This window comes from Atractosteus spatula, chromosome 16 (assembly GCF_055471065.1).
Source record: "Atractosteus spatula isolate fAtrSpa1 chromosome 16, fAtrSpa1.hap1, whole genome shotgun sequence".
NCBI lineage: Eukaryota > Metazoa > Chordata > Actinopteri > Semionotiformes > Lepisosteidae > Atractosteus > Atractosteus spatula.
The window spans coordinates 5,063,183-5,090,605 of record NC_142721.1 but is presented as its reverse complement, the minus strand read 5'-3'; the positions used below and the strand labels follow the sequence as shown (position 1 = coordinate 5,090,605).

At 38.6% G+C, this 27,423-nt stretch overlaps 1 protein-coding gene across 1 annotated transcript in view; it reads right to left on the bottom strand.

The window, feature by feature from the left end:
- The window catches only part of abtb2b (ankyrin repeat and BTB domain containing 2b), a 49,542-nt gene that overhangs the window by 5,854 nt on the left and 16,265 nt on the right, over positions 1-27,423 (bottom strand). The window contains exons 2-10 of the mRNA XM_088935040.1: positions 14,067-14,213; positions 9,294-9,501; positions 6,467-6,619; positions 5,701-5,866; positions 4,368-4,457; positions 3,576-3,677; positions 2,616-2,712; positions 959-1,094; positions 304-536 (exon numbers count right to left, since the gene is read on the bottom strand). Of these exons, the coding sequence (XP_088791166.1) occupies positions 304-536; positions 959-1,094; positions 2,616-2,712; positions 3,576-3,677; positions 4,368-4,457; positions 5,701-5,866; positions 6,467-6,619; positions 9,294-9,501; positions 14,067-14,213 (1,332 nt within the window). The remainder of the gene's footprint in view (positions 1-303; positions 537-958; positions 1,095-2,615; positions 2,713-3,575; positions 3,678-4,367; positions 4,458-5,700; positions 5,867-6,466; positions 6,620-9,293; positions 9,502-14,066; positions 14,214-27,423) is intronic.

The following is a 27,423-nucleotide window of genomic DNA, read 5'->3' as shown; positions in this document are numbered from 1 at the left end:
TGATGCACAGGCTAACAAACCAAATGCATCTGTGTATCAGAATTAGCTGGAAATGATCTGCACATAAACAAGTGACAGTCAAGAGAAAATGGCTCAATGCATAAAGACACTATTGTCACAAAAGCAAGTATGTTTTATAAATATCAATAAGAGATGTCTAAAATAAGCACTGCGCACAGATTATGAATGGAATAAGTAGGAACGAGAATGATTTCTGCTGCTTGCCCATGGTTCCAAATGAAAAGAAAAGTTCTTGAAGGAGATCTGAACACTGCCAGCTGCCCACGGGCCAGCAGGACTTACCCAGTGAGCGCAGCTCCATGGTGACGTCCAGGTAGCCGTGCTCTGCGCTGTAGTAGGTGGCTTCCTGCAGAGCCTTCATGCGGGCCTTGCACAGCTTGAGCTGCCCCCCGCTGGGACTGAAAGGACGGCAGACGGGGGGCTGCCCCTCCACTCCCTCCGCCAGGATCTCCTCCAGAGACAGGACGTCCTGCTTCACCTGCTGGGGCTGAGTCAGCAACTTCCGCAGCACGTTCCTGCAGGACAGAAAGGACACTGCAGTCACACATGTAGGCTTTCTAAGGCAGGCACCAGTTGCCATGAGAACCAAACAAAGATTACAAATAAGAAGAAACCATTGGCTCCATCTAGCTAAAGACAGGAAACTTGTTTCACTGTTAGGAGTTAATTAATCCCCTAATAGTCGGGTTGCATAGGCTCTAACGTTTCATACTTGTATCTGTGAAACAAACTGGTAGGTTTCTCCTATTAACACCTTGCAAATTTGTCAAGAACCGGGTCACTGGTTTTAGGTCCTACTGTGCTTAACATAGGCTCTGAGGGATATGTGGACTTCTTTAGAAATAGATTAAAGATGGAATTTGCAATAAAAATGCATCTTAAAACATCTGACCACAAAATAAGAAAAGATGAGACAGTGATGATAAAGGCACTGCACCTGTGTCCATGAGCTGCTGCATGACTGAAGCAATTCATATCTTCGTAAAGTGATGATGTCAGACCATTGGGGTCGCGTATCCTCAACATGGGGTCAGCCCCACGCGCTAACAGCAGGCTCACCATCTCATAGTTACCTGAGGAGGGAGGAAGTAAAAGTTGCTCAACAACAGTGGAAACCAACACTCACAAATGAACTTCCTGTAACCATGTTGGGGAAGGGTATGCCACGAAAAAATACATTCTTTCAGCAAGAACTCATGCAGTCATAAGGGTTAGTAAGCTGCCTTTACTACCTTACTACTAAATAACTACTTTATTTCTACCTTTACTGGTATTAATAACCAATGCCAGCAGCCACATCACCTTGCAACACACTGAAGCTAAGCAGGTGTGAGCCTGGTCAGTACCTGGATGGAGACCCCCTGGGAAAGCTAAGGTTGCTGCTGGAACCATTAAAAATCCCAGGGAGTTTCTCAAAAAGAGTAGGGGTGTTACCCCAGCGTCCTGGCCAAATTTCCCATTGGACTTTCCCAGTCATGGCCTCCTAATAATCCCCATCTATAAAATTGGCTTCATCACTCTGTTCTCCTCCCCACTGATAGCTGATGTGTGTGTGTACTGGTGCATCATCCAGGTGGGGGCTGCACATTGGTGGTGGAGGGGAGTCCCCATTACCTGTAAAGCGCTTTGAGTGGAGTGTCCAGAAAAGTGCTATATATAGATGCAGCCATTCAAAACGGGTGGGGTATTTCGCGGTACACCGCGGTGGGCGTGTCGCATCAAAACGCAGTTTAACGCAGTATCACGCGGTGTATCGCGTCATTTGACGTCATACCGGAAAGTATCCGGAATCACCTTGTAAAACCAATAAAGAGAAGGAGAAGCCAATAAAGCTTAACCTCTCATGTACAGCATTTGAGCTTTTAAATTTAAACTGTATTACAACATGTTGATCATCAGTCATTAAAAAGTTGGTATATTTTATGAAAGCAAGATTGCTCAGTTGGGCAAAAGTACACAACCTACAGTAAGTGTAAGGAATTCTTCTTATTATTGATGCTATTCACTTACTTTAATGTATACAAAGGTTCAATTTCAAAATATTAATATATTATTTATTATTTGATCCACTTGTCCTAGAGATAAGGCTGTTTCTGGCTCTCTCTCACACTACATGCAGAGATTTGCTTTGTGAGCTGAGTATCCTGAGAGTGACGATGCACAGGGAAACAGTAAACCTTATATGTGTACTTGAATGTGTCTCCCCTAGGCTTCGGACATTCTTATAGAAGTAAGCCATTACAAAATGAGCTCCACAAATGGAGTAAAATTAGCAAAAGGCATACAATGCCAATAACAAGAATATTGAGTGGTTAATGTAAATATTTAAAGTTTTATATTACAGTGCTCAGTAGCCCTTTGGAGATCTTCAAATAAAAGCCACATAAATATAATTATACTTTCGGAAAAAAATAACAGCATGTCTGAAATAATTATGATGAACTGGAAGAACTGACTACTGCTCCTTTTTGACTGGGACTCGTTTCGTGACCAGTGCTGGGTATGCTCGGGCCAGCTCAGTGGGCTGTGGGCGCAGGCCGAGGCGTGGATTCCTGCGGGGGGTGCGGTGGTGTCCGGAGGCGTGCTGCACCCACCTGCTGCTGATGCCAGTTGTAGGGGCGTCTCGGCATAGCTCTCCTCCCCATCGGTGACGGCTGCGCCCTCCACATCAGCTCCAGCATCCAGGAGGAGCTGAGAGCAAAGATGCAAGCACAGAGTTTGAGTTTCAACCAGCAAGCACGCGCAACTGGCCTGCTCTCACTGTCACGCATTCATTTTGCACTGTCGATCCAAAAGGATCAGCTGCAGGGTAATTACTCATTACAGTATGCAGGATCAGGGTAATCTGAACATTAACAAACAGCAACAAGATGGAACGAGTTATAATAATTCAGCAGCCCAGAGGAGAAAAGTAAAAGAATGTTTGGAATAACCATTACAACTAGGAATATATACAAATCTGACAATGACTTGTAGGGGTACCGAAAACACACAAATCACATGTTGACTGCTAATCTGAGCAAGAGTTGAGTACCGCAGAACAAAAGAGTGTAATATAAGATATTAATTAACATTCACAGAGGTCGCACGTACACCTTTACAAGTAACCACGTTTGGATCATGCAGAGTAGCCTTAGCAGAAATGCCAGACCAATTCACAAAATAAATGTGATTTGACCCTTTGTGATCAGGATTTTATTTACTGTATTTCAGGATAAAACCCGATAAAAAGAACAACATAAATCATCAATCCTCCTTTGGATCCACCTCCCTTCTCCCTGCCTTTCCCTATCCCACCCCATCACTCACCGTGATATTTGGATATTTTATAATTGCGCACTGCTACAGTCCTTGTTCAAACAGGAGATCATTTATTTCCCTATCTTTGCCCAGCAATAGGTATTAACAACTTACTACAGTATGTAAGTATAAGGCCTATTAGCTCAATTATCCTGCTAAATATACAGTATGCCTAAGAGTCATACAGTAGCAGAAGAGCTGCAGCACCCTAGGGTGAAACCTTTCAATAATTACCACACGACTAAATGATTTACCTGGACCACAGAGATGTGGCCATGAAGCACTGCAAAAGTTAGGGCAGCCCAGTGTCGGCTGTCTGGGTGAACCGACGGGTGTTTGAGAGAGTACCCTGGGACCTGATGAAGAGAAGATGTTAGCTGAGCAAGAGAATCTGCTTTATGAAGCAACTTCAGACATTTTCTATGAAAAAGAACTAAGAGAGACTGAAGTCTGAATCTGAGCCCTGATTTTTAAGACTGCATGGCTCTACTGGATAATTTCTTTGCAATGAGCTGCACTATGTTGCTTTAAAGAAAAGAGAGAAAAAGCAGGCTGGCGCATGTTTCATCTCAAGAAAGAACACTGACAGTGTTGCCTGCCTCTGTTGGGTGCCAATGAATGCTGAGAAATCTCTTCACACCTTTTCTCATTTTTTTTCTTAAAATCTGCCACTCTGTCGTGCTGTGACATAGCTAGATAATGTATTTGGATCCTTGGAAATTGCTAACTAAGATTTGCTTCATTATTAGTGTTCAATAGTGGCTCCTACGCCAAGCTATACAGTACGGTAGGCTTAAAACATCAAATGAACAAAAGTCACTCTGTTTCACACAGTCTTTATGTCATCAATTGACTGGCAGCGCATGCTGAAAAGATGTGCTTTCAGATTAACACCCTTCACACTGTAGTGATTTAAGAAAAAAGGACATGCTTGATTTTCATTTGAAAATGTATTCTTTCCTGACAGAGAGGGTGGAATCTCAGAGAAGGCCCTAAAAGAGAACTGGAGAATGAAAAATTGCAATAATGCAAAAGCCACCACTCACCGCTAAATCCAAATTGGCTCCAGCATCTATCAGCATCTGTACCAGGGCCTCGTCTCCTATTGAACAGGCGTACATGAGCGGGGTCATGCCCTGTTGGAAGAGACGAGAGAGCTCACGGCACCTGTTGGTCCACTCACTGTAGGGGTCTTTTCTGGCACATTCCAACACTGGCCAATCTTGTAATAAAGTAGGAAACTATTTGCAAGATAACATGAATAATTAAATCAAGTCTGGAATCCAGAGGATTCCGGAAATCAATGGCAGTGATATACAGATATACAGTGACATACAGTCCAAAGACAGGTACTCACAAGGGTTCTGAATTTTGTGTCTATGCATATACAGTTTAGCTGGGAATATCAATTATATTAATGTGCCATATCACTTGTGCATGTATGTGATGCGTTATTTTTTCGAAAAGAGTATGCACTGTCCCCACCTTTACAGTCAAATGTACTGCAATTACAGGTGAATTCAACTTTTTTTAACATTGAAGGAAGATACACCAGTATTAAGATATGTTTCAATGTATTTTACCAACAGTTAGAGCTGTCTGATAAAACACGTTTACCTATAGTACACCAAGAACAGAATGTGACCAGGGGGGCTTACAAAGATTTAGACACCTGCCCAACAACAGGAGAAATGACAACTACAAATTGAGAAATTACAGCATCTCGCTCAGAACCACAAGTTCTCTCTACTATAATGCTTGTGTTAGGTATTCAGGTTTGCATTATGAGATGTCACTCAATGGTGCTGATGTTCAGTAAAAGACCTTTTACTGCATAAGATTAAAATAAATTTTGGAAATTTTAGCTACCTGTTCTTTAAGCTACCATACCTTTATAATACAGGGAAAATCAGTTTATTTTAGAGAGCTCTGAACAGCAAAGTCCATAAATATTAGTTTTTGTAGTGTTGTGTAGTGTCATACTTTTTGGACTTGTGCATACTGTATATGGGTAGTTTAAATGTAAGAAATATTTGTTTTAAATTGTCCTCTATCTGTTCATTCCATGTCTACTAAAAGCTACGAGGTGAAAAAAAAGAATCAATGTGCCTTTCCGCAGTGTAACCTGACAAGAAGGGTGTGATATCTTAAATGAGTCGTTTTCTATTGTACAATAACTGGTCAGGGCCTGATATTTTAATATTTGTGGATGCCAGCTATTCCAGAACAATATTTGCTGCCTTTAAATGGTTCATTTGAAATTTTTCAATAAAACCTTTAAAAAATCCAGATCACTACTGAACTCTTCTTCACAGTGGTACTGCACCACTGATCTGCTGCTGTGTGGAGCGAGTCAGACTGAGAGGCAGAGCGCCACACCTGGTCATCCATGGTGTTTACGCCATCCGGCCCCAAGAGCTCAATGGCCTGGCTGATCAGGTCTGTCCTGCCACAGTTCAACATGCGGAAGCCCAGGTCCAGCTGGAACTTGTCCGTAGCCGCCTTGGCATCTAGCCTCCTGAAAGAGCTGAAACAGCATTCCGGCCTGCAGGGGAGGGGAGGTGAAAGAGAGGGGGCCCACATTGGTTTTTACCATGTTCTGCAGCCAAGGTAAGCTTCACAATTCCCTATACTTGTTTTTGTCTTCTCTGCAGGCAGGATGCGAAAGCAAAGCTGGAGAGTTGCATTAGCTAATAGTTTCAAACACTTTCACCTGCTAAAATAGGTCTCAGTAAGTATTAGTAATGTTGTTCAACCAATATCCCAAGGCTTTCTTTCCTGTCAGATGATTAATGTTGCTTCTTTGCGAGTTTGGTCCTTAAAAGTCAATTTTGAAGTTTAAAACTAAACTTAGTTTTTTTTTCTAATCCATTTTCTTCATTCTGAAGTTGAGCATTTGCCAGAGTCTTATTTCTTTAATGAAATGTGCTTTCACAGTGAATTCCACTTATGCAACACTGATATGCGATATTGATTTTCATACCTGAGACTTCTGCTTATGCTAAAAACTGTAAAACATCTAAACATGGACAATGGCCTCATTAATATCAGCAGGAATTACAGCACCTGCAAGGAAGAGGTAAAGGGTGTCTGGGGACCCGAGTGGGGCCGGCAGACAGGTGGCAGAGAAGACGAGTCCGCTTACTTGAGCTGCCGCGGCTCACAGTCCAGTCCGGGGAGGAGCTGCCTGGCAGTCTGCCGCACATCGTCACTGTCCACCAGCAGGCTGCGGCGGTGCTCGGCGTGCACGATGGCCACGCGGATCCACTCCATCAATGGCGGCAGCAGGAGGAAGGGTCTGGAGGGGGTTGCGGGGGACAGACAGGAGGGAAACAGAGAGATGAGAAAGCTGTCATGCCAGCCCATTGCTGACAGGATCCACATTACTGCTCCGCGGTGCCTCCGATTACATCAGGACCTTCTTCCACGCTCTACAAATCTTTTTTTATGAAATTACCATATAATAAGGACAGACTACAGTACTTTGACAGTTTAAACTCTGTTGTATTTTGAAATTTCAAAACTAGGACACTACTCGATTTAGATCCAAGCATATTCTGATACATGAACAAGAAACGAATAAATTGTTCCCTCAGTTTTCTGTATAAATGATTTGAAGAGGAATCTGGACTAACCAGGCCCTATTCTCTTCCCAGAGGTGTAGAAAGCTTCTCATTCCTCCTTCCACAGCTTCGCATTCTGCAGTCCTTATTAGATCACGTTGTTACGCCTCTGGCTTTCACAGCTCCAATTTTTGTTTTTCCTTGGAACCTGAGCTGCTTTTCACTGCACATCAAACAGCAGCCACCACCTTTGAAACTAAATAGCACGCCTGTCAATCTCTGGCCCATCAAAACATACACATTGTACATTAAGAATTATTTTATTAGGACTTCATCACAACAGTACCCTCTGGGGTCATGTTCATTCTTGAGGAAAATGGAAGCACTTTGTTTAGACTACAGTTCTTCTGGAGTTTCAGCCAGTCAGGTTGGCGTATGGTCTTTATTTCTCCCTGTGGTGTGTAAAGTATGCTCAGAGGGGGACAGAATGAATAAATCTTCTCTCTTTAATCAAAGTTAAAGGTAAATCTCCCAGCGTCACCTTGTACTATTCTCCAATTCCTAAATACGTAGGTATCATTCTATATGCCAGCTTTCTATCATGCACAGCTTCTCAAAATTATAAGCAATGGTTTCTCAATTCCTATCAAATCAAATATAAACCTGAATTCTTGAACCACATTATTCTGAAATGCTGAGTTCGAAAATCACCAGCACTGTGTGTCCCCAGTTGTGTAGAAAGCCATTTCTGCGTGATGCTGTAATCAACTGTAATCAATAATCGACTGTCTTTTACAGTATACAGTAAGTGCACCTCTGATTTCTCTTTAATTGTAAGATAAATCTGTCTACTTTGTATTGATTTCATTTTGTAGTATTAGTCTTTCAGCAAACATGTACAAGTATATAGATGCAAGCATATTAATAATTGATGATGTGAACCAAGCTATTCCAAACTTTCACAAAAATATTAAATCTGCTACAGTACATTTTGGCAGAACATCTTCATAACACTTGGAAGTGATGATGGTGGAATAGCAGTTTAAGAAGTCTAGTTTCAATATTGACATTTAAACTGTTTAAAATGTTTAACTTAAAGGAAAAGATCAAATAAAACTGCCTGGCATCAATGTAAGATTGTCTATTCTATGGGGGTGGTATTTATTTCCGTGCTTTTTTTATGTTAATTAATGAAGTTCCTTTTTCTTTTTTCCCTGAAATATTAAAACTCTGTATTTGCATGCCAAACAGCTGCAGCACACAGCAGATGTGTGGCAGGATGAACTCTTCCTCTCAGAGGCGAACTCATGAGACACACGCCGCCTTCTGTGGAACTCGGAGAAAATGCAGCACGCTGTTTACAATGGAGGCATTGGACTGCAGCTGTTCAACCCTCAGCACATTCAAATCTGCTCAAAGAAAGTTTCTTCGACCATAACAAAGTTTTCAGATACGACATCCACAGTGCCTTCTCGCGTTTGTATTTTGGGATGCGTTTCACACTTTAAACAGATGCCACATCAAGAAACGCTCACTTGGGAAAGCTCCCACCATCAAGTTTTCCACTCAAACTGTACAATTTCACATTTTCCAGGTGCTGGTTCTTGAGGCTGCTCTCATACTTTGCTTCCCTGGAATGAGAGCTCAATCCACTGGGGAAAACAATATTTTGACTATGGCTGCTATTTTGTACAGACCCTGTTTAAACAAGGCCGTTACTGTCAATTTGTTTTCATTAAAGGTTCAAGACAAATTGAACTCTACAGGGTAAGGCATGGATTTTAGCAAACACAGTACAGAGCTGTGGTTGTGGAACCAGCCCAATGCATCTGCCTGCTGTGCCCTGCTGATCTTATTTTTATACCAAGGTTAAAAACAAGCAATAAAAAACCTGGAGGATCAACAGAGCAATCGCGCATTTTCATTTAATGAACTGGACACACACGAGGGAAAAGGATGAATTATGAATAGATGATCATGGCAGATGCAAGAAATAAGAGCCTGGTTCAATGTTATTAGACTGAAATTTAGATTTTTTTTGTTTATGAATTTGCAGTTTCCCCTCAAAATGTTGGATTTGTGTTTGATGACATCAAGGAGAAAGTATACCAATATGTGACAGTTGGTGTCACTGTAAAAGAAAGCAATACCAGCACGTCTCTCTGTAATCGAAGATCTACAAATGTATATGCTTTTCCTAATATCCAGCAGACCTTTCTTTCCATTTCTTTTTGTTTTTATGATGGGAAGATTCTTGGAAGAAAAGAAAGGGCCTGTCGGTTCAAGGATTGTAAAAGAAAACATGATGTTGATGAATATTTCTCCATGTTGTTCAAAAGTGAACCTTCATCTTTAATTGGCCACTGTGAGCATCTTGAGCTACAGTATCTCCGCTCTGCTGATGTGTACCTTTCCTTGCTGAGGGCCATTCTGGGAGGGTCCAGGTTGGGGTTCTCCATGGACTCCATCTGCGGGCAGCGCAGGAAGTAGTAGAGAGTGTGCAGAGCGTCAGGAGACCAGGACACGGGCTGCTGGCGGCTGTGGCGCGCGGGGCTCAGGCCCGGCCTGTTCGTGCTCAGTCGCTGCATGTGATGCATCGCCCTGGAGACCAGGTCACCTGCGGGGGGGGCGACAAACCACAACTCTGTCACCGAGACGATGCTCCCAACCAGTGCGTCCTGGTTACAGAAGATGTGGCTTCATTGTTGTTATTTGTTTCGAAAGCATAGTACAGAGCTGTGGTTGAGTAACCAGCGGCTGTGCCCTGCCAAGAGCATCAATATTACGAAAAACACATCAGCGTTGCAAAAACCCTTCTTACTGGGATGTCCATAATCCTCATAACGTTACACGCCATCCATCCATTTTCTATTCAGTTATTTAACACTAAACCGGCGGCCCAATAATTAAGGGTTATGATTTAGGAGTGAATTAGAAGATTTTGTTTTTATCTTTTTATTGCCTTTTTATTTCTACTGCTTAATTATTGCATATATTGAGGTAATTATAATTAATCACTGAAAACTCTTAACTGTACAATATGTTTTATGAATGAACTAGTGAAATATTAAAGTAAAGTTTATGCCTTTAAATCAACTTTGTGAAAATGGGAAGAGCACAATTTATTTTTGTGTGGATAATATAATTATCGGATTATCTGACCACTGTTATGGTTCTTGGTCATGTGTTTCTAATTACGAATCATGTCATATTGTGTATGCTGTGACCAATTGTGCACAACCCACTGATGAGACCAGAATGCCAAAACATGTTATTGTTGAGCTGTGATACAAGTTTATTAAATTGTCTTTTAAACATTATGACTGATTATTTGGTTGAGCTGGCCAGGGGACGTCAATGAAATGTGACAAACACTCATTTATGTGATTTAATAAGGTCTTAATTTCTAAATACTTAGTAGTACATTTCTATACTGTAAGTACGTTTCTGTAAGGTTCAAAAATTTTGAGAATACTTGTTTTTCACAAAACGTGACATGCAGCAGACTCTTACAATGAGAAACGTATTACCATTCCAAAGCAGGCTTAGTCCTGACAGATTCAGATAGGTTTAACTAGATTAAAACAATCTGATAAAAGTACAGTACATTTAATGCCAGAATCCAGTATCTGATGGTTACAACTGGCAGTCCGTGGAATATTTTGTACCTACAAATATGTGTGGAATATTTTGTCTAGCAATTTATCAATTGAATAAGCTTTAAAACAAATTACATGAAGCAAAAAAAAATATTTGCTCATGGGACTCCTGAATCAGTACTGTAAGTGAAAAACACTTGCAACATCTTGGTCTGAATTCACTAGGAATGCAGCACAAGGGAATCTCAGTGGAGCAGAGGAGGCAGGACAGAGGAAGGGGGTCAGAAAAAGAATAAAGCATAACAGAACAGACAGAGGATACTGGAGACTCACAGTACTTCTCCCTCCGAAAGCTGTGTTTATCATCAGCAACCGAAGAGCTACTCAGTCTGGGCTGGTTTGCTTTGTGCATGAAAAGAAATTGAAAATGCATGTATGCATAGTTTCGAGACAGGTGAAGTAAATCCAAATGCGGAGGAAAAAAGTAAGGAGAAGCAGGCAATGCCTAATCAAACAAATCATCTCACAGCTAATTTGTAACCAAAAAGCAGTCTATCCAAGTGGAAGTTAAGAGACTTCAGTGTCTGCATAAGAAGCCAAAGCTACAGAAGCTCTTTGTATGTGGTCAAATCCCAAGGCTTCAGAAGTTGCATGGATAGGCCTAGTTTCCAAATTTCTACTTCCAATACCCTGGTGATCTGAAATACTTCCAGAGGTCAGATTTTTTAAGGGGTTAGATTATTTTTTTTTGCATTAAAAAAGATGACCTCTTTACCCTCTACGTAACTGCTGCTTTTGCTATGAAACCTATTGGAAAAAAAATGCAAAGTTACCAATAGATGCCATTGATACATTCCTCTCAAGATCTTGTGCCAAGACGTTGCCTGAGGGCTAAGGTGCTAGAGGCTGAAAATGTACATAGAGAGAGGTCTGTTCTTTATCTGTGAAGCTGTGGTATAAATGCACTTTTGTGCCAGGGGCACAAGCACAGGAGTGTTAAGTGAAATCCACAAGGAAAACTGCCCTGCCCAATTGCAGGCTGAAGTATAAACAAACCTGCTTAGAGTTACTGATTAGCTGGAATTAATCAGTATTTCAGAAATGAAGAGCAGAAGAGGCTGGGTAAAGCAACACACACACACACAACAGCCTATCAGCAACTCCGGTAGGGTGGGATTCTTACATATGGTCCCAAAGCGCCAGAATTCACACTTTGGAGCTGAACTGAATATTAACAGAAATAGAGTCTAAGAAATGGTAGAGCCACAGTAAATCTGTGCAAAATAGGATGAAAAAATAAAATCAATTAAAATTCTGCTACCACACTCTAAATTATACTCCCTCGCCTGGCCTGGAAACTGTGTCTATACTTTATAAACAAGAGTGGTTTTCAGCTTTAAAGAAAGTAAAGCACAGTAGTGCTATTTAATAAAAGACTATGACTATTGCAATTTCATTGAAGAATTAAAACCACAGCATATACCTGAGAAAAACCAAGAACTCCACAATTCATTTTTTTTCCATTTTGTGCATGCTATGTTTCAATCCATGCATGAACACTTTCATGAATGAACTCCTTTTAAAAGAAACCAGGTGTTAATGACATTCTTAAGTTTCAGCTTTCTGCAGTTACTCTCCTGGGATTCTGCAACCTAGATTGGTGAGATTGTAACACAAAGCAGGAATAATCTCAACAGGCTGGCAGGTCCCAGGTGGTGCTCTTACTGCTTACATTTCATGCCATAAGGTGTTTGATGGCCTCATAAATGTGAAACATGTATGAAATGAAATGAAAACGTTGTGCCAATTATAGAAGATCAAAGCTATGCTTTGCAATAACCCAAGGTATTGTTTATGAGGTGAAAGACATTATGCCTGCAGGCACTTCTTCCCTCATGGCTTTGTTGTCTTATGCTTTGTAGTGTGAGAACCGTTGTCTCTTTAATGTGAAATTGTGTTGCGAAATCAACCTGCTAAGGTACGGCTCCGAGGCTGAGGCCAAGGTTATGTGGTGCTGCTCAACATTGAAGCAGTTTCTGCAATTCAGCCTTGTGTGAGATGTGCTGTCCTCCTGAAAGGCTACTGGATTAGTAGCAAATACAGTCTTCTTAGTGCTGTCCTTCCCTTAGGAAGCTAAGAAAATGTTTCCTTAATGTTACTTAAAGATCTCCCATTAGGAAAGAATAACCCACTGAGCAACAAAATGAATGCTTACACCACCAAGCATGCTCTGAGCTATTACCAATACTTGTGTGTACCATAGGTCATTTGTCAAAGGTGGTAGTATTTATGATATCCTTAAATTATTTTTGAGTTGTATATATATATAGAAGATTTGCATCATATCTGGGGCCTCGGCTATCATTGCCAGATAACATTTTCTTAACACATTTTCAACAACAAAATGAAGAACATGCCTTGTGCACAGATGTGTTTCTTTCACTGTAACTGGAAACAGTCCATCGGGCTGCCACACTAGTGGTGCAACCTGCTCATTTAAAATCATTTGCACATGCTGGTGAGTCAGATGGCAATCTATTTTTGAGGTACAAAATGTTAGAAAACAGAAAGTGGTTTCTGAGAGACAGAACAAAGACATCCAGTGCTCACAGCAATTATTTGTATATTTTTCTTATTTTTCCCAATCTTTTTCTTATTTACAGTGCCAATCACTTTGAATTATTTTCTGATGTTTCTGACATTCCATTGTTTGTGAACAAAATTCTAAATTGATAGATCTCAGAATTTACAATAGATTGCTCTGATCAGAGTGATGTTAAGTATGCACATTAATATAACCATGCTGAAAACACATTGAAGAAATACTGATCCATTTTCTCATTTCAATTTAATGAAACACTATTTTCCAGGAATTTCTCACTTTTTTGCATGATATACTATGCATTGGGGTGCATAACATAATAACTTTACCTAATAATTTCATTAGCCTCTACCTTAAACACTGCAAATTATGGAAATTTGCCATTTTGAATTACCTTCTTAATTCTGGAGTATTACTGTGGCTTTTAATGACAGACACCAGGCTTCAGAAATGGTTCAGAAATGGTTGTTGTGTCTCCCAAGTGAGTTCCATTCTGCATTGGTAGATGATGTGGTGCTCCTTATACAGTATGTGCAAAGTGTTTTGGGATCCTATGAAATGAACAGTGCTATGTAAGCGCAAGGAATTTGTATTAACATTAATTTGTCTGGAATACCTATGTGTGAAATGGATGCATAAAAATAGGTGAGAAGCTGAAAGATACTACTTTTCTTAACAACCACATATCTGCAAACTACATGAAAATGAAAGACCAGAATCACAAAGTACTGTCATAGAAGTTTTTGACTCCTGTAAGATTAAAGCTGATGCTATCAACTGTAAAAATATACTTTGGTTCAATGAGGCATTGATTTGATGTTCAGTAGAATATTCAGATAGGGATCCTATGCCCTTGAAGACCAGTGAGATCTACAGTATGTGAAAGTTTTATAGCCCACCAGGAAAAGCTATGCATTCCATTATTAACAGGTACAGCTCTCTTTCCCTATTAGCAGTTTAGACAGACAGTGTTGCACTTACTGAGCTCGGAAATACTGCCCACGCAGGTTGCGAGCAGGGACTGCTCCAGTGTCCGCAGCTCCAGCTGTGCATAGGCATCCTCTCGGCTCTCCTGGATGGAGGAGCCCTCTGTGTAGGGGCTGAAGTGAGCAGGCAGGGACAGCACACCTGGAGTGCAGAAATAAAAAAGCACAGGGCCAGGGCAGTCAGAGAAAGGGGATAGTCTAGTGCTGCAGTGCTTTATGAATTGTGGCAGAGGTGCATTAGTGTCTGATAGACTGATGGACATGAGTCAGCCCTAGAATTCATATTAACCATCGTATCACCAATGGATGGAGCATTTGGTTTTAATAAAATGCTTTCTTGAAAGATTTTACATTTTAATGTTTATTGTACCGCTAACTTGAATTCAGCATTGCTGAACAATTCCCCCTTCCAGTTAAAGCATATCTTTATCAAATTAGCTCAATAAAATAATTGGTTTAAACCCAGCCCATAAGTGTACTGTAATTAAAGGTACTGTACAGTATACAGTATGATGAAACAAACATTTTGGTGCCTTATCATTCAATGGGAAATATAAAAATACAGCTGTTTGTGGGCTTGCAGACTATTACATTTACTACAGTATAATTGTAATACTGTATGTTCCCTGCATACAGTGCTCTTTCTGAGGTCTGGGATTGATCTGATTACAAAAACAGTTTGTGAAAGACCACTGCATCTAAAGTTTCCCCATAGAGTACCAAGTAATTATCTCTCATTATTCTGGTATTAAGATAAAAATTCAATTAAATACAATCAAGGTCATAATTTGGTATAGCTAAAAACTTCAGTAAACCAAAATTGTTGGTTTAATTAAAAAGTAGTTCAGGTGGGTAGCTGCGTCAGCATGTGTAGTCTGCAAAAGCACAATAATAGGTTTATACCATGCTGAAAAGAGAAGAGAGAAAACACAACGTTTTGGCTGTTGAGCCTTCTTCAGGTGTGTACAGTAGCTTCTAGAAACGTAAAAAAACAAACTTCCAGAGAAAGATCCCAGAAGTGTTATTATGTTACTGTATGTAGCCTTATCAACATTGTGAAAATGTTCTAAGAGGATATTTAGAACACAAGAAAGATTGCAGGTAAGAGAAAACCAATACTGCAATCCTCTACGTTAAAACAACATGTTTTACAGTCAACACACAGTCTACTTCACAGCATAGATTTTTGCCTTTTTTCTTACTAACGCTTGTATTAAATGTCTCTCTGACATTACTGTATGTGGTTCCTCAACACAGACAAAGAAACTGAAGATGGCTTCTAAGCTAATGTTTGGGAAGTTAATGACGTAATATACCATGTTTTACTGAAACCTCAGACATTTTAAAAAGATGTCTAATGAACCACTACAAAGCAAAGTTTAAATCCAATCTTTTTTGTGAGCATTCATAAATGTAGCCCTAATCTTAAGTGTGTGTAAACCTCTTTGTTAATTACAATAATTTTTAATCTAGTTGGGTGTTTATGCAAATCCTAATGTGCTTCTACAGCTGGAAAATGATTTCTCAGGGAAATTAATTGATATGAGCAGGCTGAAAAATAAAACTGGACATGCCATTAATGGCATTGAAATCAGAAGACTTTATAGCCACACAAAATCATTTTATTTTCATTCCACCTTTGTGTTATTATAAATGTATTTGACTGACTTGAATGTACACACAGACTTGCTATTCTCAGCCTTTTATACTGTGTGGTATATAAATGAGGCCACAAACTGAAGTATCTTTCTAAAGAGTACAAGTCTCAAGTCTAGAGCCTTAATTGTACAGTATCTCCACACTGCTACCTCAACTTTCAACAAGCCTGAAATAATGATTGTCACTTTCCAGACAAAAAAGAATCTTAAGAAACGAGTTGAGTGCACAATAAAAGACCCAATCTTTAGGAAAAATTACATTTCATTAATGTGGAAATGTCTGTGACACACACCAGTCCAATTCCCGAAACAATACCTACCAACATGAGATAATGAGGATCACTTAGGGAGTTAACAGGCATTTCCTCAAACAACATTCCAACAACAGCTATATCTCTAAACATTTTCCCTAACTATAACACTTTTTTCTGAAATCCTAGTAGTAGTTATAGTTATATAAATTAACATTTTCTGTTTTGATCGAGGGGATTTTGCTTTCTGAGTTATCAATTTTAGTACATAATCCAGACATGGCTCTTTAGCAATGAAAAGTATGGTACTGTAAAGTCTGTGTTTTGGCATTCAATTAGAGGAAATTCAAGAAAAACGCCAAGCCGCAGGAATGAGCAAGGTTTTATTAACCATGGAAAATAAAACATAAGAAAATACGAGCTTATTTTTTAGATCAATTATTATAATATTAAGTAACAACAAAATCACTCTCAAAACCAACCTCAAGCATCTGTCCTGATTAGTTTTATTTTTTAAGTGAGAAAATGTACCCCTGGATGACATGTCAGGCAAAATTCTGCACAAGCAGGCACAGGAAGGATAGAAAAGTGTTGATAATTAGGATACAATACTACACTTGCATGGAAAAAGTGACACTTCAGACTCAGCTATTCAGAAACTGCCCAAGTACCCCAGAAAACATCCACAAAAGGCCTGATATTCTTGTTAATCAGATGAGGCCCTTCCCCTCATTCAAACCGCCAATTCTGTGTTTTTTTTTGGGGGGGGGGGTGTACAAACATTTTTAATATTAACTGTCATGGAAATTACTGCCACGTTGGCACAAATATTTCTGAACCATACATTTAGAAAGAGAAGAAGCAAACTGCTTGCTTACAGTAAACATTAACATTACATTTTCATAAAAGGCCAAATGCCTGATGTATTTATTAATTGCTACAGTTCAGCTAAAACAAACGCTAAACTGAAAACCATGGTGATGATACAGTATATTTAGTGTACCTACTCTATGTATAGATTGATTTATTTGCTGGTTTTGTATATCCTAAAAAACTTAAGCAAATAAAACACACACCAAGAAGCCTAGATCCTATTTTCTTGTAGCACATGAAATCTTCAATTGAACAATGTGAAGAATATATATAATTTATCTAAAGGTTATGTTCAGAGTAAATTCCATCTTACATCTGAGCTGTAACAGTTTCTTTCAGCCAGTGTAGATTCACTAAACCGTAAGGCCTCTCATAGTGTGGTGCGCACAACACAGCAAATTGAAAACATGTTGCTGCGATTAAAAACACATTGGCTTTGAGCTCTTTATGGTGACTTTGAAATACACAAGAGTCAGGCCTTTCTGTTAACCATTTCTTCCATGGTCTCTGTGTGTAGAATGAAAGCGTTTCTCAGGTGCTGGCCTGTGAATCTGGCTGAGAGCTTTGAACCAGGGTAATGATTTGAAATGTGAGTGCCCTGTTGCATCCAGTCAGTCATCACCAGTGCAGTGTTAAAAAAAAACACAGTGGGACCTCTCACAAGCATCTATTTTAAGGCTATTTATTGAGTCTTGAAAGAGCAGGAGTGACTGTCATAATGAGGATCGGTACACCTTAAAACATTTTAAAATTCACCATCAATGCAGGAAAACGAATCCAGTTTAAGAGGAGTTTATTCATGTCCTGTGGCCCATTTTGCTTGTTTCCATTCTATTTATTTTGTGTTTGTGGTGATTCTCTGTTCGCTGGTGGTTCGCTGTTTTCTGGCAAACTCAAAGTGAGTAAAGGAAGTCTAGTGTTTCAGAAAACTACACTACAATTATTTGTTTCCTCACACTTTCAGATAACTGGCATTGAGAGTCTTTAAGAATGAATATGCCTTTGATCTAATTATACCCTTAAAGACACCTGCACTATCACTTCTGGTTTCCAAACGACTTCACCCTTGGCTCCTTAGTTTCATGGATCGTTAAACTGAAGTTAACAACAACTGTCATCTGAAACCAAATTGATGCAGTTACACCCCCACATTGCCAAGACACAGCTTCTTCTTCTGTCCTGGAGAAACTGCACTTTTATTTTTCTCAGAAAAGCGTTGTTTACATCTAGCACTGACTTTTCCAAAGGCAAACTGTGAACTGCCTCCCTTTGAATTCAAGGTCCTCATTGTGTAACAACAATGCAGAAAGAGCGCAAACACTATTTGCTGACACCCATGTTAAACATAATAAAAAGGGCTTCACATGACAAGAGCGCCTATCAAAGCCTGCATGTGCTGAGCTGCCATTCCAGCAGGATAATCTTCCAGCACCACTGCACAGACCACCACAACCTCAGATTCATGAAATCCACAGACATAATTCCCATTATGTTTAATTAGCCAGAAATAATGAGCCTTAACCTACTTTCTGATAATCTCATAAAGACCTTGGGTTTGTTTAAAAAACTGTGGTTTTGCACTAATACTTAGAGAGGTTTTCAGTATATTTTAACATTTCATTTAATAAGTAAAGTTTAATAGTCTGGTTAAATGTCACATAACTGAAAAAGATATTGAGCCAAATACATTTTCATAAAAATGGGTCAGTCATTTTTTGCACATTGGCACAGGATATCTTTTTAAATTTATTTAATATTTACACTTAATAGTCAAAGTAAAATGCTATTATTATTATTATTATTATTATTATTATTATTATTATTATTATTACTGTTCCACAAACAGTGATTATGTGTGGAAGGTTAGAATACCCTTGAGTGGGTACTGGCAAATGCTAATCTTAACTGTGGATACCGAGAATAATTAGGGTGTTTCCTCTTAGATTCTTTCAAAACAGTAGACATGGGAAGGCACCAGTCAGACAGGCTTAAGCATATCCCCTCATGTAGCAATACTTACTGTACAACCTGTTCTGGGGTTTACTCTAACACTGCCATCATGAGACTCTTTAGAGGGGTAAGCACAGCAGGTGGCTACAACTAATGCTTGTCTACTAACTGTCCCCTTATTTTGAAAATAACCTTTTTGATCTTTAAAATAAAAATTTTAAGATCACAGAAGCTAACTCCTGAGAACAAGTATTGCAGCCTCTTGTCTAAAAGACATTATTCTTTGCTAGGTTTTCATACTCTTAAAAATCTTCAGAATGATTTTCTTCTAAAACGAAAGCATTTTCATTCTATTTCAGAAATTTCAGCACATGGAGCTCGTCTGAAATTTGGGAGAGCGCAGAAATGAAGCCCAGATTCTCTGGCTCTGGGCTCTGGCTTGTGGCTTGTGACAGCCGAGGTCTGACGCACATCGGTGTCCTAGACACCCACAGCAGCTCACAGAACTCTCAACCTTACCACACCTCCTCTGGCACCACTCTCTTATCGCGCCCTCTTCTGTGTCTGAAACCACTTCCTGGGGTCAGCAAGTCGGCCCAGTAAACTGAACCTCATTTTTGGGACTGTACATCGCCAGAGGTCGGTGCTCTGCGAGGCTCCAGCTGAGCCGCACACCATTTTGTTTTTGTGGAGAAGAATTGGCATCACCTTGCATGCACACCACTGAATCAACCCCACCACTCTGTTATCACTCCTCCTCCTGCGGCTGGTTACTTCACACTTACAGTATCTCTGCTGTCTCACTAACTAGCTGCAGTTTCTTCTCACAATTCTCTCCATTTTCTGTGCCATTTTATGACAACACACATACAATAATTCATTTTAAAATGAGACAAAGGGATTTGCATTTTAGCTTGGTATGTACCCTTCAGAACAGATGGTTTCATTCTTAATTACATTTGGCTTGCTCAACAACACTCTAGACAAAGCAATTCTCATGCAACAAAAAGCATGTTTATCCTAAGCATTTTTAATCCATACAGTATAATGAAAAAATTAGCAAACCATCAGATTTGAAGCAACTTAACTGCTCTTTGCTGTACCACTTTCTATTGAAGCATTTTTCTTAATTCCCATCATACTTAGCACAAAAATGTTTTATTTTTTGTTGGCTTTCTTATTTTACTTCATTTTGTATTTCTTAAACTTAAGTGCCCTACAGTAGTTACTGTATACTGCTATGTTTTGTCTAGTATGTGCCAGTTTCTCTAAGCAGTATATGTAATAATTGCTGCAGCTTTCAATTTCCTGCCTACAAGACCAGTAACAAGAGTTTGCATATCCTAATATGGGCACCTGCTTAATTCCCTAAACAAGTCCTCTATTCATCACGCAGTGCAATTTTCTAGGGCTTTCTCTGTAGTGTTAAAATATATCTTTGTGGAGAAAGTAAAAGTTTCTCCATGACAACATCAATCTTTTGTGCAAAATTAGAAATGCTTGCAGTTTGCACAAAATAGTAAGAAGGTTATGCTGTGCTAGGAGGCTTCATTCCAAACTCCAGTACATCCTTGCTCCCACTCAAATGTTTGGACTCAAATGAGTTCTACCGATGTACATCAATCATTGTAAATAAACTGTAGTTATAATATCTTATGCAGAAGAGTACAGTTTCTTCAAGTAACTTCAAAAATATTTAAAATGTGTTTTAATGGGGGAAAATAGATAAGAAAGACAAATTAACTTCTAATGTAACTGAACTAACACCTTAAAAGGCTGACACAAGTTTGTTACAAAACAAAGAAGCAAAGGCGATATTCTATCAGTATTTTAACAACTGACACCAAGAAGGGGAAGGCAGAGAGGATTTAAACCTTCTTTCACATCCAACAGCTGCTATTTGTTATTTCAGTTTCTCCATTCTGTAATGACATTTTAAATAAAATCCACAAATATGCCAGATTTATGAGAAAACAACTGCAGCAACACCAGTGATGTAGTTAATATTTTTCTTGTTTCACAGGTTTTTATTCAGGTTAGATTTAAATGTTTTGTGTACAACTATAAGGCTTTATCACGTCAAAGAGAAGTGTGGATAAAAATGAAAGAAAATGTGCTTTATTTGTGCTTTTATCTGTGAAAGTGGCTGCTGTATCGATTCCGTCACAAGCACTTAGAATCATCAATCATGAATCATCAATTCATATCATACATAATATATGATAAAATTGTCTTTTTTAGCAACATTATCTCAATCTGTAGACTTACATTAGTGTTCAGCACTTAAGTGCCCATGATGTTATCAGCTGAACACCGTAACTGGAACTCTGAAGTGGTGCACATAACTCTGTTATCTTACAGTAATTTAAAGTTTACAGTGTGAACAGAAATGAGGTGTCGGATACATCCAGGCAAGTACCTCATATTATAGCCCAGTGAAGATGAACATGAAAATGTACATTAATTAATTTTCCACAAATGAGCCTCTCCTTAGAGATTGCAGATACATAATGTGCTTTAGGATTTTTCAGCATCAAAGGCGCTGTATAAATGCAAGGTAAAAAAAGGTCATGTCTATACCAGAGTCACAGAGGCTCAGCAGGCCCGAGCTGCTTTCTCTAGCATTAAGCAGAATAGAGAACACATGTTGTCCTCCCTGGATGGCATGCTGGTCCACCACAGAGATTATAAATGCAAGTAATTATTATTAAACAACACAAATGCATGTCTGTGGAAAACCACATGTGTTCATATTTTCTCTCTGTCACTTTTGTCTGCCAGCTAAAGATAAACAAACATCTCGTTTGTTTTCACTTCTCTCAGGACTTCATGGCTGATGCACTATATCCTTATGGCACCCTGTTTGTGTTTGATATGAGTGCCATTCCCAGATAGTAATGAAACAGGGTCCCTCTGTAGATTCATGCAGACATGTTTAATTTATTTGCACTTTTCAAAAATGAAAAATAACCCAAATATTTGAAGTGTTTAGCTTACGTACTGAGAATTCTTAATTTTTCTTTAATTAAATAAATATTGATTAACTGTTTAGGAAAAAAACAAGCTATAGGTGAGGAAATTGTGAGATTTCTCCTCCATTTTCATTGTATTATGTGATAAATCAGTCTCAACCACAAATCAAAGTTAAGAGATTCTAGGGTAATAATTACAGTGTACTAATAACTACAGAAAAAAATATTGGCATCTGGCTAAAATCTTGGCTTTCCCCATAAAAAAATCAAACACATTAAAATTCCTGGCGTGTATTTTATTGTGGAAACCAGGTTCTTAGCAGGAAGGAGACCTAACCTCAGTTTCCTGGCAAAATCTCAGTAAAGTGCAGCTCAATTATCCTGTTCCAAAGGCAATGACATGAATGTATAAATTTCTCATTTCTTTAGGACTGTTTCTGTATTGGTTATTTTCAATTAAATTAGACAAGTTTTTCTGAACACTCTTTCATATATTGTATATGCTCAGAAAAATAAAATCAATTTAAAAAACTTTAAACATGTCTTTGAACTAAATAATACATTTTATTGTGGGTTCAGTTTGACAACAATGATGAACTGATGTCACATTGCATCTTTTATAATATTTTATCAGCGATATCATTCCTTCACTTGCAGCCATACTGTTTCTCTTTGTCCATTATATAAAATGAAATATTGACTTAGTGAATTCGGGGCTACCATTTTTGTTTCTTTACATGTTTTCTTTTCTTTTTAGAACACTATCGCCCTTTATTTTCTTCACAGCATTGTGGGCACAATTACATCTTTCAATGGCTATTTTTCAAACGAGGCAGTTGGGAAGATGCGGGTATCATATTTTCCAAGAGAAACAATTAATGATGTTCAATGACATAGTGAAGATTAATGAATTTAAACAGGATTTTTGTCCATTACTAAACCTCACAATTTAGCCTCTTGAAAGGGGGTTAAATTTCAAGCTCTCCAAACCAAAGGGAGCTGAAATACAAGTTGTTACCTTAAACACCAGTACAATCATCTGGGTGTTTGTTCTTAATGCTTTGCCCCCTTGAGGTTTGACCCTTTCACCAATTCTTGTACTACTTTGCATAACTAACTTATCTGAACAAGCACCAACAGTTATGGATATCCACAGAGCATATGGTAAGCTGTATTTTTTCAGAAGCCTTTTGATAATACTGATATTCTCAAATTCTAGGCAGTAGGTATTTGAGAAAATGTGTAAGTTTGTCTAGTATACTGAGCATACTGAGAAAAGAGCACATATATAAATAGTCAATGTTGAAACATGGCAGATGAAATTAGTGGAGTGCCTCAGGGATCTTTACTAGGATCACTGTGCTTAATAATTTCTATCAATGATTTAGATTCTGATATTGTTAATAAAATAGTAAAAGCTTTATTAAACCAAATTGACAAAAATTACTGGAGTAGCTATTGCATTTCATAAGAGGTTTACTATTTCCAAATTTTAAATAGAAAGCAACCTGTCAATTTATGAGGGATTTAATTAAGTTAAAAACTAATCTAAAACTACAACTAGCAGGTATGGGGGTTCCCAGTAAGAGCTGCAAACCCATGGATTCAAAGTACTGTTTTAGTAAGAACAGTATTTTGATGAAAAAATATGATGATGAAAATGAAAATCCCTACCTCCATAACAAGAACATTTTGAATGTACAGTATATACTGTAGTATAAAGTAGCAGATGTTCAGTTTCTCCACCCTGAGTGAATTTCAACAGTGGGTCTTGGCAAAAAGCAGAGAAAGAATTTCTTTTATTGATTAGCCAAGACTGGTCTAGATGCGTTTCCTACAGGCATGAATAAGTAAAGAGATTTCCGGGTTGCACTTAATTTTGTGTAAAGGGGGGCACACTTAAAGATATGGAGACTCAGGAAAGGACATAACAGATGTACTGAATTTGCACATCCTCTCAAAGTGAACCTGGAATTTTGTCCAATGGCTCATGCGCTTCACACCATCTTAATAAAAGGCAAAGTACGGCACTTCACAATCTTTCACTTTATGTGTAAAGATTTGGCATCTTATTGGGTTTAGTAGTGTTCCAACATCAATGTGAACCTCACTAAAGTCACCCTCACAATCCCTAAAGACTGTGCTTCAGTTGAATGGGTTTTCTGTGCTGCCTCTTTCCTTCCTGCAAACTGACCACATCCAAGAATGTCAGAGTTTCTTATCTGTCACCACTCTGCTGCAGACTGTAAACAGTAAGCCTGAAAGAAACACAGGAGCTGTGATAGTGGAGCCAAAAAAAGAAAGATGTTTGTAAATGGAAAAGTTTAGCTTGAAGAAATGCAAAAACGGAAATGTTCTGGAGTGTGTCTGACATAGAGACCAAGAAGCTTATAATGGAGACTAAAAGTGAGTTATTGGTCCATCTGACATTAATGTTCTCGTTCGGTGAACATGAATCAATCAATCATGAATCAATTAATCAATCAATCTATCCTACACTGTTCCGAAACCTATGGAGATTTTGTCCCTTAAAGACCATTTTCAGAATATTTTGAAGTTTTAAGATTTCCATTGAATATATAAAATGTTTAAGGATTACAAATCCATTAAGAATTATGTCACTAGTAACAGCAGAGCACCACATACTGTAAATGGCTGTCCGAGCAGTGATGCCGATCAAATGTAAATGTTTGAGTTGGGATTAGGACAGAGGCTAATATTTGGCAGTAGGATGGGGTACAGCAGGTTTTAAATAAGTAATCAACTTCAAATCCCAGTGGAGAGAAATGAAATATGAAAGCATCCCTGTGGTGTCAAGAATTCATTATAATTTTTATAAAGTGTTACATTTCCTCCAAGATCCTGAAAGTACCTGAAAACAGTGAGTTGCATTCAGGAAGCATTTTATTTTTTGTGACATTTTCAAGTGTTTAGTCCACCAGCAAACTGTGCAATACCTTGTTAACCAGAGGGAAAAAAAAAACAAATGTGCGAAATACCCAGTGTATCAAGCCAGGAGGGGTCAGAGTGTGGCTCTCTCTAACCAGGGGGGAAATATTCAGCCTGTCCTTTGCTGGGAGCCAGCTGGAAGGCACAATCAGCACAGCAGCAGGGTGACCCAAAGGACCCATTCAAACACCAAATGGAAAAAGCAGAGTGCTCTTCTGAGAATGTCTGCTACATTTCTTATAAAATCCCCATCCGCCTTACCTATAAAACCATACAAACAGAAGTTTTTTTTTCTTCAGTCAGAGTGGTTACTGCTATAACAAAGTTTACATACTATAAGCTTCCAGCTCTGGTTTCCTTTCAAGGGGAAACATCCCTGTTAAATGTATTTCCTGACATCTGAAGGGAAGGAAAGGTGAAATAATTGTTTGTATTAGTTTGAAACAGCCAATAACATTAAGGGCTATTTTTGTAAAACTCAGAATATATACATTTTTTGTTTATTTAAGTTTTGGGATGCTCATTATAGAAAAGGAAAACAGGTTTCAGAAAAAATCCATGTCTTTAGATATTAAGATGTATACAGCAGTCCATCTGATCATGGCTGTATCTGGGGGTTATTAAAATAAAAGTTGTTCACAGTCAGGGGGGTCCATTGTATTACAACAAAGGACTATACTGTATACAACAAATACAGTAAAAGGTTTATTATAAATAAGAAATTAATAATTCATTTAATTTATGTAACACCTAAGAGACCCCAGAGTTAATGATCTAAAATAGCAGGTAAAATCTTTATTTGCAGCCTGATGTAGCCTACACATGCAGCTTAATTTTTCCCTGAGTTTCATCCTGTGCTCACCGTTGTCTGAGGCAAAAAAAGAGGCGAATGTTGTAAATTAAGTGATTACTCAACATAAGAAACTAAAACATGTAGACATATCTTTGTAATGAAGCATAACATCAAGAAATGAAGGGATTCAGAGACTGTAGAGGTTTCTATTAGTGTTCCATCCTTTCTAATGAAAAGACCCAGATAAGATGAAAGTCACCTTCAGTGGGGAAGAAGTTCTTCTTCTCACAACTGGGGCAACTGCTGACTTCTCCGGCAAACAACCAGCCCTTAGCAACACAAGGAGAATCTATTTATAATCAGACCATCTGTCTAAACACAACTTTTGTGACAAACCTGTTTATTCCCTTCCTTATGTAGAAGAATATTTGCCCAAGGCCTGGTTTTCCTTATGCATATGGCCTTGTGTTACTCTGTTACACTTCAAAATAAACATCAGCTCCTCACCGTAAGATGACTCCAGGAACAGCCTGAGTCTAAGATAACACCCCTGCCATTGCATTTATGAAGGATGTTTGATTTCTATCTGTGTTTTTTTAAATTGTGTGTACAGTATATTACATGTAATATATATATACACACAAGATGACTTAAAATTGCAACAATTGTTTCAGTTCTAATACATGTGTGCTTTATGTTAATGCCTCTCTGCAAATATAACACTTCTTTTTTGTCTTCTTTATGCTGTCATGATTCCCCAGCTGCTGTTTCCCTCCCATTTACGTACTATCGAGGCAAATTTATTTTAATTCAGGAACATTTTAGCCTTATTCCATAAGGATATACCCCACTGCTTTAGTGAAAATAATTTGGAATAGTTCTGTGCAATATAATGCAAGTTATAATATGAATATATATTTTATTTTCAAGGTCACTGGGTTGCTCATGGACAGTGACCTAACCCAGCTGCAATAACATGGCATTCTTTTAAAATATGTTTTCAGGCAGCACCTCCCTCATTGTCACTCTTGCAAAGGACTTGCTGTTAAATCTATTTGACCCTGAGCCCATCATGAGCAGAGGTTTTCTGGGTCAGTGGCTAGTGAGATCACCTTGGCTCACCCACATGGCCTTTTGGTTAAGAGGCAATGCAAAGGATCTGGTGGATCACAATAATATGATATCCCTAATCTTGCTCAAACACCAATTGAACTGGCATAGCTGGCATTTCCCACAGCATGTTTATGTTTGTGGTCTGCAAAGTCTAGATTCCATTCTCAAACAGGAAAGGGTCTATGTGGAACAGCAACAGTAACAGAACTCTCCTATACCCATGTTCCCATCTGTGTGAATTTAAAGTAGGTTTGACTGAATGGTTACACAGACTTTAGTATTTTTTCTCAGAGGTGATGGCAAGACTTTATAGCCACCTTGAACCTCAAACAGCATGGAGGGTGTTTCCTGTTTTGCAGACTTTTAGGTATGCTGAATGGCTCAGTGTTGCTGGAGAACCATGGAAAAAATTAATGATGTGCTAGTCAATTTAAAGTGGTTGCAACCATCAGACAAGTGTGCTAGAAACGTTGAGAGAAACAAAGACAATATTTGTTACAAAACGTCTGCGTAAAACATTTCACACTGACCCATTCAATGCCCATACCTGTATATGTTTTGTTCAAATGTAAATATTTATACTTCTAACATTTCCTACACTCCAGTTAAAAATGTAAGGGATAATTATCAAGAAACTTCATAACCATGAATGGTTAGCAACTGCACAGTTATAACAAAGTTTAAAATATTCCTTAGTATTCCAAATTACATACACAACAAATGTAGAAATTACTGTAAAATACCCATTTTAGGAAAGCACAAAATCTGCATTAATTTTATCTGGTTTGGGGAT